Source organism: Brachypodium distachyon, chromosome 4 (genome assembly GCF_000005505.3).
Source record: "Brachypodium distachyon strain Bd21 chromosome 4, Brachypodium_distachyon_v3.0, whole genome shotgun sequence".
Lineage (NCBI taxonomy): Eukaryota > Viridiplantae > Streptophyta > Magnoliopsida > Poales > Poaceae > Brachypodium > Brachypodium distachyon.
Genome location: NC_016134.3, coordinates 33,626,967 through 33,645,796, shown reverse-complemented (window position 1 = coordinate 33,645,796; position 18,830 = coordinate 33,626,967). Strand labels below are relative to the sequence as shown.

At 48.0% G+C, this 18,830-nt stretch overlaps 1 protein-coding gene and 1 pseudogene across 1 annotated transcript; one reads left to right on the top strand and one right to left on the bottom strand.

The window, feature by feature from the left end:
* Positions 1-3,194: 3,194 nt before the first annotated feature.
* Positions 3,195-4,086, bottom strand: LOC100826908. The gene has a single exon (XM_010239773.3). The coding sequence runs from the start codon at positions 3,924-3,926 to the stop codon at positions 3,408-3,410; it is 519 nt and encodes a 172-aa protein (XP_010238075.1). The 5' UTR covers positions 3,927-4,086; the 3' UTR covers positions 3,195-3,407.
* A 213-nt stretch (positions 4,087-4,299) lies between these two features.
* On the top strand, positions 4,300-13,670 carry LOC100842477 (annotated as a pseudogene).
* The last annotated feature ends 5,160 nt before the right edge of the window (positions 13,671-18,830 follow it).

Here is an 18,830-nt window from a genome sequence, read left to right as displayed (position 1 = left end):
AAGCATGTTCTGAGTGCAATATCCCATACCTTTTCTTCAAGGATACCCTTTTGTGTTAGCCAAGCCATTGCATCCTCTTGCATGAAGTGGATGGCTGCTCTCTTTCCTATTACCAGTCAAAAATGGAACACAAAAACAGACCTACAAGAAAGAGCGTCATTAGATGTATGCAAATAAATTTGCACCACAAACTTTGTAACCCCTCCTTATCAGATCAGAGGCTTATCATATTCACATGCCCTTGCAGATTGAGATGGCAAGACCACACCACGTCAGACAAACCTTCATGACAAGGATGGCTACAACTTGCAACTCATTCCAGGATGTCAGCAGCAAGCACCATGCGTTTCAATCTTCTATGTTAACAATGAATGGGGCATAATTTTTTTCTTCTTCGACTCCAATATTTGTTTTTAGCTTTTGAGTGGCTACTAACATAGTAAAATATGAAGAACCAGGCACAGAAACTTGGCATCTATAGATCAAAAAGGAATAACGTACGTTAGCAGACATAGTCCTGTGTTAAAAAATGATGATAAAATGTCTTGTGCGAGCATCACCTCAGGAATCCAACAGGCACGGGCAACACAGAGACCCTCCACCCCCATGTAGATGTAGCAGCAGCTTCAAGTGGATGAACACTGGAAGGACAATAATGCACCCAACGTTGTACACCAACACAGCTCAGCTTCAAGTATTAAAATGTCCCCTCGCAATCCCTCTCAATAATGCTGCATCAACCATGCTAATGCCAAAGCCCGTGGTTGCTCTTTTGCTGATATCTACAGCTGCAACGATGGGGGCCTATTTCTGTGCGCGGTTATAATTCAGCCTATACTGTTACTATGTTGCTTGTGACAGCACCGCCATTTGATACCAAGGACCAACAACCTGTTGTACTTCTATGGCTGCCAAATAAGGTACTGTTTGTAGTTTCAATGGTTTCTAGCAGCCTTTACTGAAAAAACCAAATGTTGATATGCTTATCAACCATGCAACATGAAAGATTTCACAACGATATCATCCAATTGGGAAGCATTTTTTCATTTCTTTTACACGATCTGTATGATTGAATACTCTGCAAGTACTACTCTACTGCTAGATTCATTAACTGTAGCTACTGCTCCATTTGCTTTAAAAATAATAATTGCCATTTATTACAAGGTGGCCTAAAAATATAAATCATCTGATTCCAAGGAAGACAACAGCCCTGTCTGCAACAAAGAATAAAACGGAGATCCATAAAATGGTTGCGCTGGATATAGTCACAAAATGATTTATCCAAAGAGGCAAAATGTTCACTTCACATTTTCTAATCTATTTTCTTCATGACAGAAATCCACAAGGTGTCCCATGTTCCCAGCAGGCCAGCATCTATTGAATGGTACCTGGAGCTTTCAATTCCTAGCACAAGGGAATCCCGGATGACCAATTGGCTCGTCTTGAGCATCTTATCTTTATCCACATATATCAGCACTGCCAAAAGGGCCACTTCTGCAAAAGCTAAGTGGCTCTGTGACAGCCACATATATAAGGACGCACTCGTTTCAGGTGACAGAAAACAAAATCAATCTTGTCCCATCTTTTCTTTTACCAAGAAAAATAAAATACAGAATGAACACAATAGGAAGAATATCCAGTATTGCATATGCCCAGATGGATTAATGGTACTGGATGCTATTAGGCATCATGCATGCTACAAAACTAGGCAGTTATCTGTCCTGTGTGGCAAGAACAAAAACAGTTCTGTTTTGCTGAGCACCTCCCAAACACCTGAACACAGATGCTCATAGTTCCTAGTTCACATAATGAATCGTTGATATCCAATTAGTGTGAGGTCCTATTAGGTCGCCTGAAATCAGGCAAGGAAGTATAATGCAAGGACTTCTGTACATATTTTATTATCTATTAATTTGAGGTAAATACAGAAACATATGTTAAGCACTAGTGCCTACACAAGCATTGATGCATGCTACAAAACTAGCAAGTTCTCTGTCCTGTGTGGCAAGAACAAAAACAGTTCTGTTTTGCTAAGCACCTCCCAAACACCTGAACACAGATGCTCATAGGTCCTATAGTTCACATAATGAATCATTGATATCCAATTAGTGTGAGGTTCTATTTCGTCGCTTGAAATCAGGCAAGGACTTACTTTGGAACCATAGAGTTACACAGGCAAATGGAAATTCAGAGTTGGTAAGCCTTACAAACAGAACTCTATGGAACAGATGATAACTTACCACATTTCTAATACAAGCAAATAGTATTTTAATGAATCTCTTACCCAATCAAATATAGATTGAATTTTCAGCTCAATGCTATCATGACCGTTCTGCAGTAATCTCCCAGAAAGTGTGACTTCAGAAATCTATTACAGTGAATTTGCCATAGTGAACCAACCTTTTTATCGCGATTGTCATGTTCTTAACAGATCCTATGCTTTTAAGAAGATGCTCAAAGGGCCGGGCTCCAGTCACTTATCGCCTGGAATGTTGAAGGCACTCCCTTGGAGTGATGATCGTTGCCTTGTGCCGGTGGTGTTGCCTGTGGCCTTCTTTTATAGCTTCTAGGTTGTAGTTTAGATGGCTGAGACCGTCGTCTAATGACGACTGATGTAAGGAAAGGGTTCCGAGTTTTCCTGAGACGGCTTTCTGGTTTTGTATTAATGCGAAATATTTATGTATCGAGACACATGGTTTCCTTTAATGAAACCGAAGGGGAAGCTCTTTGTTTGTCAAAAAAAAAAGCTTTTAAGAAGATTTCACTAGCTTCACTCACAATAGTGATGGTGAATTCTGCAATTGTGTTAGTTTTCTGCGATTCAATTTCAGATTTTGTTGAAACATTACAGTACCAGGGTATCACAGCCACTGGAAGATCTGATTATCTGTTGCCTTGTCTTAATTCCGCACTTCATGAAATCACCCAGGAAATTTCTCTAACTAATATTTCCACTGGAAAGCCAATATATGTTTCTGTTTCTTCTAAGTAGATTTGTTGCGATGTCTCCAGTTGTTTGCTCTAACAATTTTCTGTTCCTGAGCTCTACTTGCACACATTTGATCGATTTACTCTAACAGCCTACAAGACCAGTTTTTTTTTTTTTTGAGGGAAAACAGTAGGTCATAGACCTACTGCAAAATTTTATTAAAACCCTACAAGACAGTTGAACAAGCAGCTTGCCAAAGCACTACTTTTTCCCCACTAACTTGAGCACAAATTCAGCAGGATAAGAGCAACTATCATCAGCAGTGCACTAGTTCTTGAGCCAAACACCGTTAACACCACGTACACAAACAGAGACTACCATACTACGATCTGATCTTAAATCCAAACACTACACTAGAGATCAAGCAAACAACAACAACAACAAGGAAGATATCCCAACACAAAGCTAACAAAAAAGCTCACGCGAAATCTTCCACCAAGATCGCCTTCTTTACCATGTCCTCCTCTTCTCTGACCCCATCGACGCAGCCCTTCTCTTGTCCCAGCTTCTCCCCCAGCTCTTCCCCGACCACCACAACCCTATCTTCCTCGTCTCCGCGCCCTACGACTACCACCTGGTCGCTGCCTCCGCCTCCGCCCTTTCCACCGCCACCGATGACGACGACATCGTCGGCGCCGCCCACACGCCCGCCTCCGGCGCCAACGAGGGCGTCGGGGATGGAGCCGCATGTAGGTCCCGCATCCTCCACGCAGCCTCCGCGCGGCGCGAGGGGGGCATCTCCCTCGTCCTCGTCCTCGTCCTCGTCGTCTGAGAGGGAGAGGTGGGGGAGGCGGGAGGAGACGGCCATGGCAGCGAGGGAAAAAGCCTCGGCGATGGACTCCGGCGGCAGAGCGCAGTCCTCCAGGCCGGCGTCCTCTAGCCGTGGCGGCAGGATGGACTCGCCGGCGCCGGCGAGGAGCCTGCCCTCCTCCGACATTTGGTGGCCGGAAGTTTCGAGAAGGGACTGGGCTAGCGAGGTCTGCAAACAGGGCTTCTCGCGTGCTCACACAGTCACACTGCACGCAAGACGCAACACACCATGCATTTCTGGCTTTGGACTTTGGACTTTGGAGCAAAGGCGACTGCTAGGACGGACTGTACCGGCCTTCTGGCCTGTCACTGCTGCATTTGGGCACGAGCTCGAGTGTTTGGCAGCCCATGAGTTGAGGAATCTCGGCCGACGTTAGAGGATCTCTTGCAGCTACATGATCGATCTGGGCCGGCCCGACTGGGCGAGTTCGGTTGAGTTGAATTCCGTTATTCAAACCGAGAACTGAACATTTCAAATAAAACCTTGGCGTACTCCAACTACTACTAAAACTATTACAGTTCATAGTAATATGATGATGTATTTGTTCGTCCTAGTGAGGGAGTATGCGGCAATGATGAATGCTAATTTGCCACTTTTGTAAGAATGAACGTGTAAGCTTAAGATTCCTCTTAAGGCAAAAATATTTTGTGTTACCTCTGTAACGGGGTCATGCTTACCAAAGACAACTTGTCTGAACGCCGTTGGAAGAGGATGAAGGTGTTGCTTCTGCAATCAGGATGAGACGGTCAAACATCTCTTCTTTGATTGCCAGATGGCTCGTCTCATGTGGCGTTTTCGTTACTTTCAACCTTCGACCTCTAATATGTTTAGAAAATGGCATGCCGAGCTTAACCGACCTATCAAACCTCTCATTTTAGCAGGTGCATGTTGAATCTGTTGGTCTATTTGAAGTTGCCGCAATGATCTTGTTTGAACAAAAGGAAAGTTTTTCAGTTCTTGCAGGTTATCTTGGATCCTCGCAACGTCTCACTACTGGATCCGTACTTGGTAGCTACTTTAGCGTGAACCTAAGTCGACTCGAGCTCGAAAGCCGGCCCATGAGCCTTGTCCAGCCACTCCCTGAAACCCAGAGTGACACCGTGCGCTTTAACCTTTAAGTGCATCTCCACATTAACCACACGCGCAATTCAAGATGCATAGTCACGTTTTGCATGTTTCTATGATTCATTTTTGTATCTACCCTGTGTGACCAATGAACTGGATTTTTTGTTTATGTTAACCGTGCAATAAAATGGTTGTGTGCGTTTCAACGTATAGGCCGGAGAGCTCCCCTTTGGGAGAGAACACGTAGATGGCGAGAAGGAAATTATTGGGAGGAAACTTCCTTCTCTTGGTTTAATCACGTAGATGGAGACGAGAAAAGCTCCCGGGTGCAGCTTCCTTCTGTCTATATTAGATCCCCGCCTACCCGGGCTTCATATATGGTGGAACTAGCTAATACTAAACTCTTCCACTTCCCTAAGCAGTAGTACCGCACAAACCAGCAAATGGCTCGAGCTTACTTGTCTCCCCCTTGGCCTAATTCCCTCTTCTGGCTCTTCTTCTGTTCCATTTCATCCATCCAAGTCAGTTTCAACGAGTGGATCGTCCTGTCCAGGGCCGCATCTTTCTTTGATGGCAGGTGGCCAACGCTTGAGCTGACAGAAGCCACCCGTGACCAAAGCAAAGCGCGCAGTATTGGCGGCGACGACGCGCCACTATGGCACAACGTCACCGTTGTGTTCTTCATCGCGCCGTCCTCGGCTTCCTACCTTGGCATGCACCTGCACGCCCGCGCACTCTCCTTCCATTGCAGCGGCTCCTATCGCCCCGCTCTCTTTCACCATGCTGGTCCGAGTACCCTTGCAATGAACACCACCGCAGCCATGGGCGTCTTCAGTGTCGTGACCGTCGCCGCCTTGGATTGGTGCCGGCTGGCGTGGTCTCACGGGCGCCCCGGTGTCAGCTCATCGGCCATATGCCGTGGTTCAAGCATCACTAAAAGGCGTGCGATCCTGATTAGTGATGTCGATTCATCGAGTGTTCAAGATTACTCGTTGAGAGAGGAACGGGAGCTCTCGAACTCCAGCACAGAGTTCTTGTCTCCTATCTTTACCTGGTTCCAAGATCAAGCAATTGAAATCGGGCTTTCACTCACGGAAACCAGAAATATCAGTTTCGCATGCAATGATTCTGCTGCTGCAAGTCTGGAATTTCCCTCCCTGCGGCTTCAAGGTTACACCAACATAAGAGTGGACCAGGCTGGAATATCTTACAGGAGGCGCCGGCTCCGGGACGAGCCTACCGCACGAAGACTATTGTCCGGTGCATATGGCCGCCGGAATGCAAGGAAAAAGCACGTTGCAATTGCAACCCGTGGGCAGGCGGCCCGGCCATGGTTGGCGAGGGCATCTGTCGCGGGTTTAGCTTTCTTCGGGTTGATCTGCGCCGTGGCAGGGCTTCTGCTCTGCTGCATACGTAGCAAGACGCCGCAGCAGAGCACGGAAGACGATGACCAGCCTATCATACGAAGACCTGAAATCCACCCAAGATTATTGGGCCCTAGGAAGTTCAGTTACGGCGAGCTCGCCGCCGTGACGGACAATTTCGCGGAGGAGAGGAAGATCGGGAGAGGGGGATTCGGTCCGGTCACCGAGGCTACTTGAGAGCGGAAGACCGTCATGTGGCCATCAAGGTCCTCTCTCAGCACCAGTCCGTGCAGGGTCTCAAGGAGTTTGAAGCGGAGGTCACCATCGTAAGCCAGCTTAGGCACCGCAACATCATCCAGCTCATCGGCTGGTCAGAGAGCCAGAGAGGAGGACTAGCCCTCGTCTACGAGTTCATGCCCGGAGGCAGCCTCGACACGCACCTGTACAGTCCTGACAGAAACTTGACCTGGTCCCAGAGGTAATTCTCTTGCATCCAACTCTTTCTACGTGGCCTAATTTCATCTGAAAAAGCTCTGTCGTCTATACTCGTCAATCAACGCAGGTACGAGATCGCTCTCGCCCTGGGGTCCGCCTTGCGGTACCTCCACACGGACTGCGAGCAGTGCGTCGTCCACGGAGACATCAAGCCTGCAAACGTGATGCTCGACGCGTCAGGCAACGCCAAGCTCGGCGACTTCGGGCTAGCGAGGCTCGCCGACCACGGAGCGGAGCCGCAGACAACACAAGTCGTTGCAGGGACTGTCGGGTACATCGACCCAGAGCTCATCAACAGCCGCAGTCCAAGCACCGAGTGCGACGTGTACAGCTTCGGCGTCGTGCTCCTCGAGATCGCCTGCGGCAGACGGCCGACGTCGTTGTTGATGCAAGAGGGTCAGGCTCAAGCATCGGCGACGGCGCTGCTGGCGGCGGTACGTGAAATGTACCACCGGGACTTGGTCCTTGACGCGGCGGACCGGAGGCTGGACGGCGGGTTCGACAGGCTGCAGATGGAGCGTCTGCTGGTGACGGGGCTTTGGTGTGCCCAGCAGGACCCCATCCAGCGGCCATCCATCACGCAGGCTATGGATGTCCTGCGTTCTGAAGATGCAAAGTTGCCTGTGCTCCCAAGGATGCCGGCAGCGGCAGGTTCCGGGGAGGTTCGGTCTTTGGAAAGACAGGCTTATGGTGATTTGTCGAATGAGAACTCTGCTTCTTTATCAGATGCAACTGCGTACTTCACTGACGAGGATTCAGCTTATCTGATTGTACAGGAAGAATAAATGTATCGCGCAAGTCGTCCAAAGTCGCGCAAGAATAAATGGAGTAGATAAATGTCACGGAACTTAGGCTTGCAAAATTTCTCCTCAGGCCTGGTTTGGCAGGCCGGGCTTTTAGATAAAAACCAGTGTAATTTAACCGGCTGGTTGTATACTCACCGATCCACTTGCGGCCTATTTGGCAGTCCGGTTTTGAGAAGCGTAAGCCCGCGTAAAACGCAAAATACACCTCGTTCGGGCTTGTTTTCGAGATGCGTGGAGGCGGTCGTGTTTGTTCCCCTCGAGCCGGCGGCGCAGCGCAGCAAGCTCTCACGCAAGGGGATCAGGGGAGGAGACGAAGCTCGACCCTGGCGCCACGCCTTCCAGCCATCGAACCCACGCCGTCGACAGTTCCGCGGGTGGCCGGCGAATCCTCGGGCGGCGCTGACGAGTCCGCGACAAGTCCTGGCGACTCCAACGAGTCCAGCCGCCGCTGGTCCTGCCACCGTCTCGATCTCCTAAGCTTGCCGCTCCTCGCCAGGTCATGAGGCTGGAATTTTCGAGAGAGGTTTGTTTCCGTCGTCCCCTTCTCACGTCTAGTGTTCTTGCTCCTCTTCCCAACTTGATTCTTCCCGAAATCCTTCTGAAGCAGCTCGCGCTGGACAAAGCCCTCGATCTGCTCTACGGCATCGTGGTCGGGGAGGGCATGCATTAGTGACACGAGGGTCTTCTTCTTCCCCTTTGGATCTACCCTTTCCTCTGATGCTGCCCTCCTGATTGAGGCCTTAATCTTGTTTCTCCTCAACCAGATTTAGCACCGAGCAAATACTGGCTAGCGATGAATCTTTGTTGTAGTGATGCAAAACGTAACAGCCGTTTTTGTTTAAAATTGCACTGTGTTTTTGATTGATTGCAGGGTGTTATAGTACTGTCTTCTTGATCAGACATGTGTTCTCTTTGTTTGTCATGTGATATTCATGGTGTTCTTTCTTTTTGTCATGTGATTAATTTTGTTGCCTAATAGTACCACACTGTACTCATTTCTAGTGGTTCTGGTGTTCTCACTGATTACCTGACTACTTCAAATAGACTTGATGAACTGTGAACTGTAGGATTTTGTGATGAAGTGATTAATTCCCTGCCTGCCGAACAACACATTTGAGAAGAGATTCTAGTGTATTTTTGGGGTATTTGGTGTTGGGAATTTTTTCACCGAATACTCTAGGAGAAAATACTCCCCAACACCCTACAATACCATACAGCCAAACAAGGCCTCAAACATGCAAAGAAATTAGAGTTGCAGTGGCTTTATTCTGTTTTGCAGTAGAGTTTTTGAAAGTAAATAAAAAATAAAGCGACTGCAACTCTAATTTCTTTGCATGTTTCTATTCATTTTTTTTACGAAAAGACAGCAGCGCTGTTTTTCTATTGATTAAGGACATGGTTCTATTCAGATAAATCATTTCTAGAGACGTGCATGCACACTAGCATGTGAACTGGAAAGAGACTTAGATACTTTTATATGTGAAACTGTAATTGTATTGAGTTTCATGCTCCAACGAAACCGGTTCACCTGAAATCTCATCCGATACAGAGCATGTAATTTGCAATCCAGCCCATCGGCTAGTACAGCTTGGTCCTCGCCAATTAAAGCCCGTAAAACCGAAGAGTGAGAGGAAAAACAAATCAACAATTCACTTGGATAGAATGCTGCCAATAAATTAGCATCACTTAAAAAGGTAGGACTGCACGTACATGCTTACTGGAGTTAGACTGCATGCACTGCATTCTTCAAAAAGAGGTACTGGTACATCACCTCCAGTGCCTATGCGTTGACTGATCCATGAAGTCTAACTCCAGTAAGCATGTAAAGGAGTCCTTGTACTACCCCTCCAAAGCTTTCTTTGAAGGAAGGTAAAAGGTGGAGAACACAGATCTAATCAGGAATTCCAAGGCTCCTACTAGATGTAATCATGTAAGTTATCCATGTGGTACGGCCGACCCGCTCCAGCGTTGTGGATTGGATCATCCGCAGCGTTGCCCACTTTGTGATGAGGAGCAAGAAATGATCAATCATCTCCTATTTGGGTCTGTCTTGGCACTCAACGCTTGGGGCTATCCCAACTGGACTCCTTCCGATTCAGACTCTTTCTCCTCGTGGTGGCCTGCGCTTCCAGTGTCTGGCCAGGAGAGGAGGGACCTGGCAATTTCAACTACCTTGATATGCCGGTGCCTGTGGAAACAGAGGAACACGGTGGTCTTGAATACTTCAAGCGCGAAGAAGATCGTGGAGGTTGTTCATCGAGAGGGGATGGAGTCAGGCGAAGCTGTTTGGTGGCTCTGTCTTCAGTAGAACGGATGTGTCTAGGCCGGTCTGGCCGGAGTGGAGAGACGAGGGGTAATTGTAATTTAACTCAAATTTGCCCTAGGGTGTGTAACTGCTCGAAAGTTTTTCTCTTCTCTGATGATGATACACCTGTTTGGGTGTATTCTACTAGAAAGAAAGAAAAAAATCTCGTCAATCTCTCCCAGTCTCCATCAATCCACACGGATGTGCACTCAGCCGAACAAGCACTGAAGGAATAAAGAATCTGAATCTATCGATCTGTCCAAGCCTTGATATCAACATAGCCCTTTCTCTTTGGCCCTATGAAGTTTTTAGATCACTCGTGAGCACACAGATGCAAAGTTTTCTCTCTCGAAATGCATACCATTTTGTATGAGAAGAAGCACACCTAGAAGGCAGAAAACATCTAGAGACAAAAAAAAAAAGAACTTGGTACTCGAAACTAAGCAAAAGCAAACCGAAACCTTTCCTACGCTAGAACCAAAGAAACAAAACAAAAGGAAACAGAAAGAAAAACTTCTGCTGCTGCTGCTTCTCCGAGCCTTCAAGATCATAGCTGCTGCATACCGCTTGATATAACACATACCGCTTGATATAACACTGAATCCAGACAAAGAGAAAGTTGAAACCACAAGTTTCCACAACACATGATAATTCCGGACCAAAAACCTTTTGGCAAAATTGCAGTTAAAAGGTAGGATTCAGGATACAGAGAATGCTGGGCAATATAATCTTCACAGGAGTTTTGCCAAGATAAATGACTCTGTAAGCTAATAAATAAAATTTCTATGTTACCACAAATCTGTTACAGTAGTACCCACTATTTTTTTTGACAGGGATATTAGTACCCACTATTTAATTAGTAACATAGATCGATACTTGTAAAAAACCCGAGAAAATGAATCCTACACACCTCGAGAGTCGAGAGGACGAAGCTTCGCTCTGTCAGGGCGTTCATCTGGAAACTAGAGATCATCTCTTTTTTCGGTGCCCTTTCTCACTCAGCTGCTGGAGATATCTTTGCCCCCAGTTCACCTCAGCTGGTAACGTTCATGCTAACATTAGAAACCTGAAGGACCAGCTCAAAATTGCTTTCCATATGGAGATCACTAAACTTGTTTGTTGGAGCATCTGAAAAATTCGTAATGACTGTGTATTCAATAATACCTGACCATCTCTCTACTGATGCAGGCAGGTCTTTCATAGATCCAAGAGAAAGAGATACTCCCAATTTAGAAACTGGATTGACAGATTTAGATAATCCTTGATAACCATTGGTTATCACCTCTGTACATAACTTTTGCTCTTTTAATATAATTTGCTATAGGTCTTGTGACCTAAAGCTTTCCCTCAAAAAAGAGGACGAAGCTTCCTCGTATCGAAGGAGAAACTACCAAGGCACCGGAGTCAAAGTCAAGTAGACTGACGTCTGCTAATTAATTAACAACTCGGCCGGCTTTATATATTATAATTATTTTTTTGTCGACAAGTCAGGAGACCAAGCTTTATATACTGCGGTACTACTAACTAACAGTCCATCTCAAGTCTCAAGTCTCAAGTCCTGTGTTTGATCTACCAGACTCATCCATCCATTTCTTTCAACAGTTGTACAGTACCACACGAACCAGCAAATGGCTAGAGCTTGCTTCCGTCTCCCTTCCCTCTTCCTGCTGTTCTGGCTCCTATTTTGTTCCATTTCATCCACCCAAGTCAGTTTTAGCGAGTGGATGGTCTTGGCCACGGCTGCATCTATCACAGAAGCCATTCGTGACCAAAGGAAAGCGCACCGTAGCTGCCAGAACCGCGGGCTCAACGCCACCGGTAGCTCCTTGTATTCTGGCGATGAAATGGCCTTCTTCCCGCATTTTCCTTTGGAGATGCCACCAAATAGCTTGGGGCAGAACCTCCCGTTCCCAGGCTCCAGCCCAAGCTGGAAGAGCGACCACCGCTTTCTCGAGGTCGAGTTCGACTACTTTCTGAACATGGAAATGTGCGATCTAAGAAGCAATCACATCGGCATCGATGTCTATTCCGTCAACTCCACGGCATACAAGAAAACAAACCCGCCATATTTTCAAGAATCTCAACTTCCTACTATGCGCAATCTAATCTTCATGGACCTCAGCACGAACCTGCTCAGCGCAGAACCTAGTGCTCGAAGATTATTGTCCCATTTGTCAGGCATAGATGACTGGAGCTTGACAAAACAGCATGTTGCAATTGCAACCCGTGGGCAGGCTGCGCGGCCATGGTTGGCGCAAGCATCTGTCGTGGGGTCAGCTTTGATTGGGTTGATCTGCACCGTGGCAGGACTTCTGCTCTGCTGCATACGTAGCAAGACACCGCAGCAGAGCACTACAGCGGCTATCCAGCTGGAAGACGATGACCAGCCTATCATAACAGAACCTGAAATCCACCCAAGATTATTGGGCCCTAGGAAGTTCAGTTATGGCGAGCTCGCCGCCGTGACGGGCAATTTCGCAGAAGACAGAAAGATCGGGAGAGGAGGATTCGGTCCGGTCTACGGAGGCCACTTGAGTGAGGAAGACCGTCATGTGGCCATCAAGGTGCTCTCGCAGGACCAGTCCGTGCAGGGTCTCAGGGAGTTTGAAGCCGAGGTCACCATTGTAAGCCAGCTTAGGCATCGAAATATCATCCAGCTCGCTGGCTGGTCAGAGAGCCGGAGAGGAGGACTAGCCCTCGTCTACGAGTTCATGTCCGGAGGCAGCCTCGACACATATCTGTACAACCCTGACAAACACTTAACTTGGTCACACAGGTACACCAGTCGTCTATTCAAAACCCTTCAAAATTCCAATAGGAGTATTTTTTTTACCAGACTAGTGTATTCGAAAATTTTGTGCCAAAAACCAAAACTTCATTCTAAAATGCTCCAAAATACTGCTTACTGCTGCAGGTACAAGATCGCTCTCGGCCTAGGGTCTGCCCTCCGGTACCTCCACACGGACTGCGAGCAGTGTGTCGTCCACGGAGACATCAAACCGGCAAACGTGATGCTCGACGCGTCAGGCAACGCCAAGCTCGGTGACTTTGGGCTAGCGAGACTCGTCGACCACGGAGCGGAGCCACAAACGACACAAGTTGTTGCAGGAACTGTCGGGTACATCGACCCGGAGTTCATCAACAGCCGCAGGCCAAGCACTGAGTCCGACGTGTACAGCTTCGGCGTCGTGCTCCTTGAGATCGCCTGCGGCAGACGACCGACGTCGTTGTTGAGGCAAGAGGGTCAGGCTCAAGCATCGGCAGCGGCACTGCTGGCGGCGGTACGTGAAATGTACCACCGGAACATGGTCTTTGACGCGGCAGACCGGAGGCTGGAAGGCGTGTTCGACAGTCTGCAGATGGAGCGTCTGCTGGTGACGGGGCTTTGGTGCACGCAGCAGGACCCCATCCAGCGGCCGTCCATTACGCAGGCTATGGATGTTCTGCGTTCTGAAGATGCAAAGTTGCCTGTGCTCCCAAGGATGCCTGAAGGTTCTGGGCAGGTTCAGTCCTTGGAGAGAGTGGCTTACGGTGATCTCTCCGAAGAGAACTCTGCTTCTTTGCACGGATCGAATGCAACCGCGTACTTCACTGACGAGGATTCTGGTCATCTAATTGTACAACAAGAATAAATGTATCGCGCAAATCTTCCATAAATTGATTTGTCTTGCAAAATTCCGAGCAGTAGTAACAAAACTATGGGCCATATGTCTGTAAGTTGATAATGCTTATGAAGAATTCGTAGTTGTAAATCGGCTTGTTTCTATGAATGTTCGCTATTCAAGTAGTGTGCAATAACTCAACTATATTAATCTCCCATAAAAATTCCATGGTATGTTACTCCCTCCGGCCGGAATTACTTGTCAAAATATCACAAGTATCTAAACGCCTTTTAAACATAGATATATATTTGGACAAATTTGAGACAAGTAATATGGGTCCGAGGGAGTACCATGATTTCCAACGGACATAGCTAAAACCAACCTAGCAGAGCACGAACAATGCACCGAAACAACAGGAACGAACGAAAGCAAAGCAAAGGGCAGTTTCAGACGAGAGACCCTTACTCCGGCTAGGATCGAGCTTAATGCCCGCGGGTCGGCCGCTTTCTCCGCAATTCCTCTCTCGGCAACGGCCGCGGCGTCCATCGGAAGCAGCTGTGGCTAAGGGATCAGCGGGGTTAGGGTTTTTGGTCAGATACAGCTAGAGGCAGGAACGCGAGTGCTTAAACCGAACGGAAAAAGGGGACAGGCAACCGATTATTCACCTCCTCAGATGTCGGATTGGAATTTCTTTTCCTCCCTTTCTTATTTCGATATCGCCGGCGGCGAAGGGGATCGCCGGAGTCGGGGGTGACCGAAATCAGTGGGGGAAGACACAGGACTCGAGCAGCGAGCCATATGGGCCGATGTTTTACGGCCCGTCCCGGCCCAGTTCTGCTAAGTGCTAACTCTTCCACTCTGTGCAGCCCATTTCCTCTGACTGCAACTTCCCTTTCCTCACCGACGCGTGCGCATGGCAGCCGGCGGCGGCGGCGGCGGCGGCGCGATGGAACAAACAAACCAAAAATTAGCAGCGGGTGAGTGATTATTCGGTTCTGGCATTCTTATATTTATGCATTGTAGCTTTACATTGCGCCGCATTACAAAATATGAGAAGAGATTGGGTCGAATCCTTGCACTCAGAAAGAAATATTACAATAGCCATGGGCGCCGGCGAGGCCTTGCCGGGGTTCCAAGAAAAGAGAGGCATCAACGGCTGGCTCATTCAACTGGCCACTCTAAGTATCCAGTATCCACCTACTAGCTCGCCAGCTACCTACCATTGGCATTGATCCACTGCAATTCTTTACCCCTTCTAGTGCAATCTGTGACCCAAACGGAGAAATCATGGCGATGGTACTGGATGCCGTCGCGTCCTACCTTGCTGACATGCTCAAGCAAGTGGCGGAAGAAGAGCTTGGTATGATGCTGGGTGCCTCCGGCGAGATTGACAAGATGGGCGCAAAGCTCGGTGACCTCAAGAATCTCCTCACCGACGCCAAGAAGAGGCGCATCACTGACGTAAGTGTTCAGGGTGGGTGATGGAGCTCAAGCGCGCCATGTACGACGCCACCGACATCCTCGACCTCTGCCAGCTCAAGGCAATGGAGCGGAACTCGTCCGCGCCAGACATGGGGTGCCTCCACCCCTTGCTTTTCTGCCTTCGGTTCTTCGCTCATGAAATCGGCGGCCGCGTCAAGAAGCTGTTAGGTACCGAGTTGGGAGGGGAAGATGGGGATCGATTGCTTAGTTACAAGCCAACTCTGTGGCTGTAGCAAGAAGAATAGCCATGCAACTAAGTATGAACTACAACTAAGCTTTTCCATCCGGTTCCGTGATTCACTGGATAATCTTTTGAGGCCACAGGTAGCGCTTTAAGTAGTTGATGCAGCGACAGAGCGCAGCCACTCGGGTCCAGCAAAGTTGCGGTTCGGCTCACGCCTCCGAATCGGCCTAGTCTCTTGCCCACTGTCAGGTGGGTCTGGCATGTCAGGGGTGCTGACATCTCCTCCTCCTTGCGAAGAGGCTTGACCCCAAGCCTCAGCTCCAGGGAAACGAGCTTGAAGGGCGAGCTTGTCCTCCCAGGTGTCCGCCAGAGCCGCTGGATTGGACCAGCGAACACGAACTTGCTCCACCATGACGTTGTGGGACTTGCGCCAACGGGTCTTGAGCACCAGTACAGGAACAGCGGGAATGTCAGTATGGAAAGGAAGCTCTGACTCGACCTGTGTACCTGAGAGGAGGGCACGACGGAGCTGTGATACATGGAAGACGGGGTGCACCGAAGAGCCAGGTGGAAGATCCAGCTTATAAGCCACCTCATTGATTTGGTCCACGATTGGATACAGGCCGAAGTAGCGGAAAGCCAATTTGTGATGAGCACGAGTAGCCACTGAAGATTGAACATAGGGCTGCAGTTTGAGAAACACCTGATCGCCGACAGCAAAAGAACGAGGCGTGCGTTTCTTGTCAGCTTGGGTCTTCATGCGCTGACGAGCTCGATTGAGGTGTTGCTGTAATAGTTGCTGCATAACAGACCGTTCCTCCAGCCAAGTATGCAGAGCAGGAACAGAAACCGTACTTGACGAGGAAATCCCCCAATGGCGAGGTTCATGCCCGTACATAGCTTTGAATGGTGACATCCCAATGGTGCTATGATGAGAAGCGTGGTACCAAAATTGAGCCTTGGGCAAGCATGAGTGAAGTAGCACAAATAAGTCTCTAGGCACTGATTAACTCGTTCGGTCTGACCATCACTCTGCGGATGTTTGCCGTATCCTCAAGCCGAAACCAACTGTAAAATTGTAATCGCACTATTAGATCAGCGGGAAGAGCGTCGGCTACTTGGGCCAGTTGAACTTTCACTCCGAAGACTTGTAACATCCCAAAATTCCAAAACCTTTCATATGCATTGCATCCATGAGCATCATGCCACATTTGCATGTTTGAATTCAAATTTGAATCTCAAAAAGTTTTTAGAAAGGTTTTTATTTCATTTTAAACCCTAGGGTTTCACCCATTTGAGTTTTGGATCTTAAAACGAATAGGGTTTATCTATAAATGGGGTTTATTGCATAAACAAGCTATCCCATAATTTTTGGATATTTATTTGGAGTTGAAAAACTATTTTATTTAAATAGTTATATAGCCCTAAGGGCATTTATAGGGCAAATGTATTTTTATATATTTTATTTTGAGGGGAAATTACTCCCAAAAGTTGAATCATGATAAAATATGATTTTAAAAATTTTCTGGAATTTATTTGGATCAATTTGGAGTTCAAAATTAAAAGTTATCAAAGAAAAACAGAAAAGGAAAAAAAGAAAAGGGAAAAGAAAAAAAAGAGAAAACCGGACCGGCCATTTTGGGCCGAACCGGCCCCGTTCCGACCGCGCGCGAATCGACCGAGCCGGCCCAGCGCCACGCGCGCCCGCCGCGAGCCACTGACATGCGGGGCCCGCCTATCAGGGTCTTCTTCCCTGTAGGGAAAGCGCCAGCGAGTCCCGCCGCCGCTGACTCCGCGCGCCGTCGCCGCCGTGACGCCCGCCCGCTGATTCCGTGCTTCCCGAAGCGAGCCCAGCGCGCCCGTATAAAGCCCATGCCCGCGCCGTTCTTTTCCCCCTGCTCTCTCTCTCGCTTGCGCCCCCAGGCTGCCCGAATTGCTCGCCGGAGTAGCTCGCCGCCGCCGCCCGTTTTTGGTCACCGCCGACGACCCGGTACGGCATCGTCCTTCCCTCCTTTTGCTTTCGGTTCCCCTCACTCTCGTGCACCCCCTGACGCGCCCCCTTTTTCTTTTCTCGCACCGTAGCACTCGCCGAAGGGAACCCGAAGCTCCACCGCCGGTCGCCGCCTCTTCGTTGTCCTAGGCAAGCATCTCGTCGCCCTCGAGCCTCGCCGACCCCGTCATTGACTCCGTCTCGCCGCGACGCGTCGTCCCCGCCGCTTCCCGAGCCCGCAGCCTCGCCGGAACGCCCCGCGTCGCTGCCGTCCGAGCCCGCGCCGCTCGTCGGAACCCTAGACGTCGCCGGAGGTAAGGCAGACACCTCCCGACCGTCGGATCTCGTCTGAGGGCTAGGATTAGATCTCCTTTTTGAACCGGTATGGGTAGATCTGGACCGCCCGTGTTAAGTTAATGAGATCCAATGGCTGAGATTAAAACCCATCCCGAACCGGTACCGGCCAATCACAGAGCGCCACGTGTCCCTGATAAAATGAAAACATAAATCCCGGTTTAAATTGAATGGCAGTTTTGCAGAAAAGCCCCTAGAACTTCAAATGATCATAACTTTTAAACCCTTTGGCCAAATTTGACAAAATTTACCTTTCTGGAAAGCTCTCAACCTGTAGAATCTTTTCGCACAATTTAAATTTAAATTTGAATATTTGAATCACAGTCAATTTACGGAATAGGGTTTAATGCCATTTAATTGAAACCAGTGCCCAAAAATTTGTTTTATTGACCTCTGTCCATTGGGACAGGGAAATAAATATTTTGAATTAAATTAATTTGCTGATGCCAATAAAACCTTGTTTTAGGGTTTAATCCCTAGCTTTTGCATTTTGTTTTTAAACCTAATGCATTAATTTTTAATTACCAATGCTTAGGACCAGTTGATCACCCGAATAAAATAAACCAATTCATGTCACGTGTTGCATTGCATCATAGCATATCTTATTTTGTCGTGATGTGAATTGTGTGTTTATGTATGTATGTATGTGTATGTTTGTTTGTTTGTATAGTTTTCTCGTAGAGCGAACCTTGTGATTGTGACGAGTGTTTGAACTCCAACTGCTATCAAGGCAAGTTCATTTTGACCATCATCCTACTATTTTATTATGCACTAGTTTTTATTAGTTGCATTGTTAGGATTATTATTATATCTATGCTAGCTATGATCTCTCCTAGTACTATAGGATACCCTTGCCATGTACTTACCACCAATTGTCATCGTAGGTAGTTCAATGCTATGCTATGATAGTATACGAGGGTGGTATTATTACAATGTGATATTATTGTCAATATGACGTAAAGTATGTTTTCCTGCTGTATGGCAAAACAAGTAATTCAATGAACCATCCTGGGTGGCCTGCTTTGAGTATTTGAGATGTATGCGACGTCAGGTCCATTTCTATGGATCCATTTCTATGAGTCGTCTCGCCATTTCTATGGGAGCGCCTGCGTCGCAAATGTGGGATGCCACCCGGGGTAACCAGAGACTGGACTAGTTTCCTGTTTAGTAGTTTCCAGTACAACCACATGGTATTATGGGCTCTGCCAGGATGGATGTAAGAAATATGAACCCGGATCCGAGGTGACATCGGTATGTAGCAGTGTAGGTGGGGGCGCGTCCCTCAGGTGGTCTGGGGGATTATGTTTTGAAAATTCCTATAGTCGATGCCGTTGCTACTCTACCCTGAGGACAGCAAGGGATTAACACGTCGATTTCTTGTGG

Coding starts and splice junctions, on each gene's coding strand:
- LOC100826908 (XM_010239773.3), bottom strand. CDS start 3,926: ATGTCGGAGGAGGGCAGGCTCCTCGCCGGCGCCGGCGAGTCCATCCTG.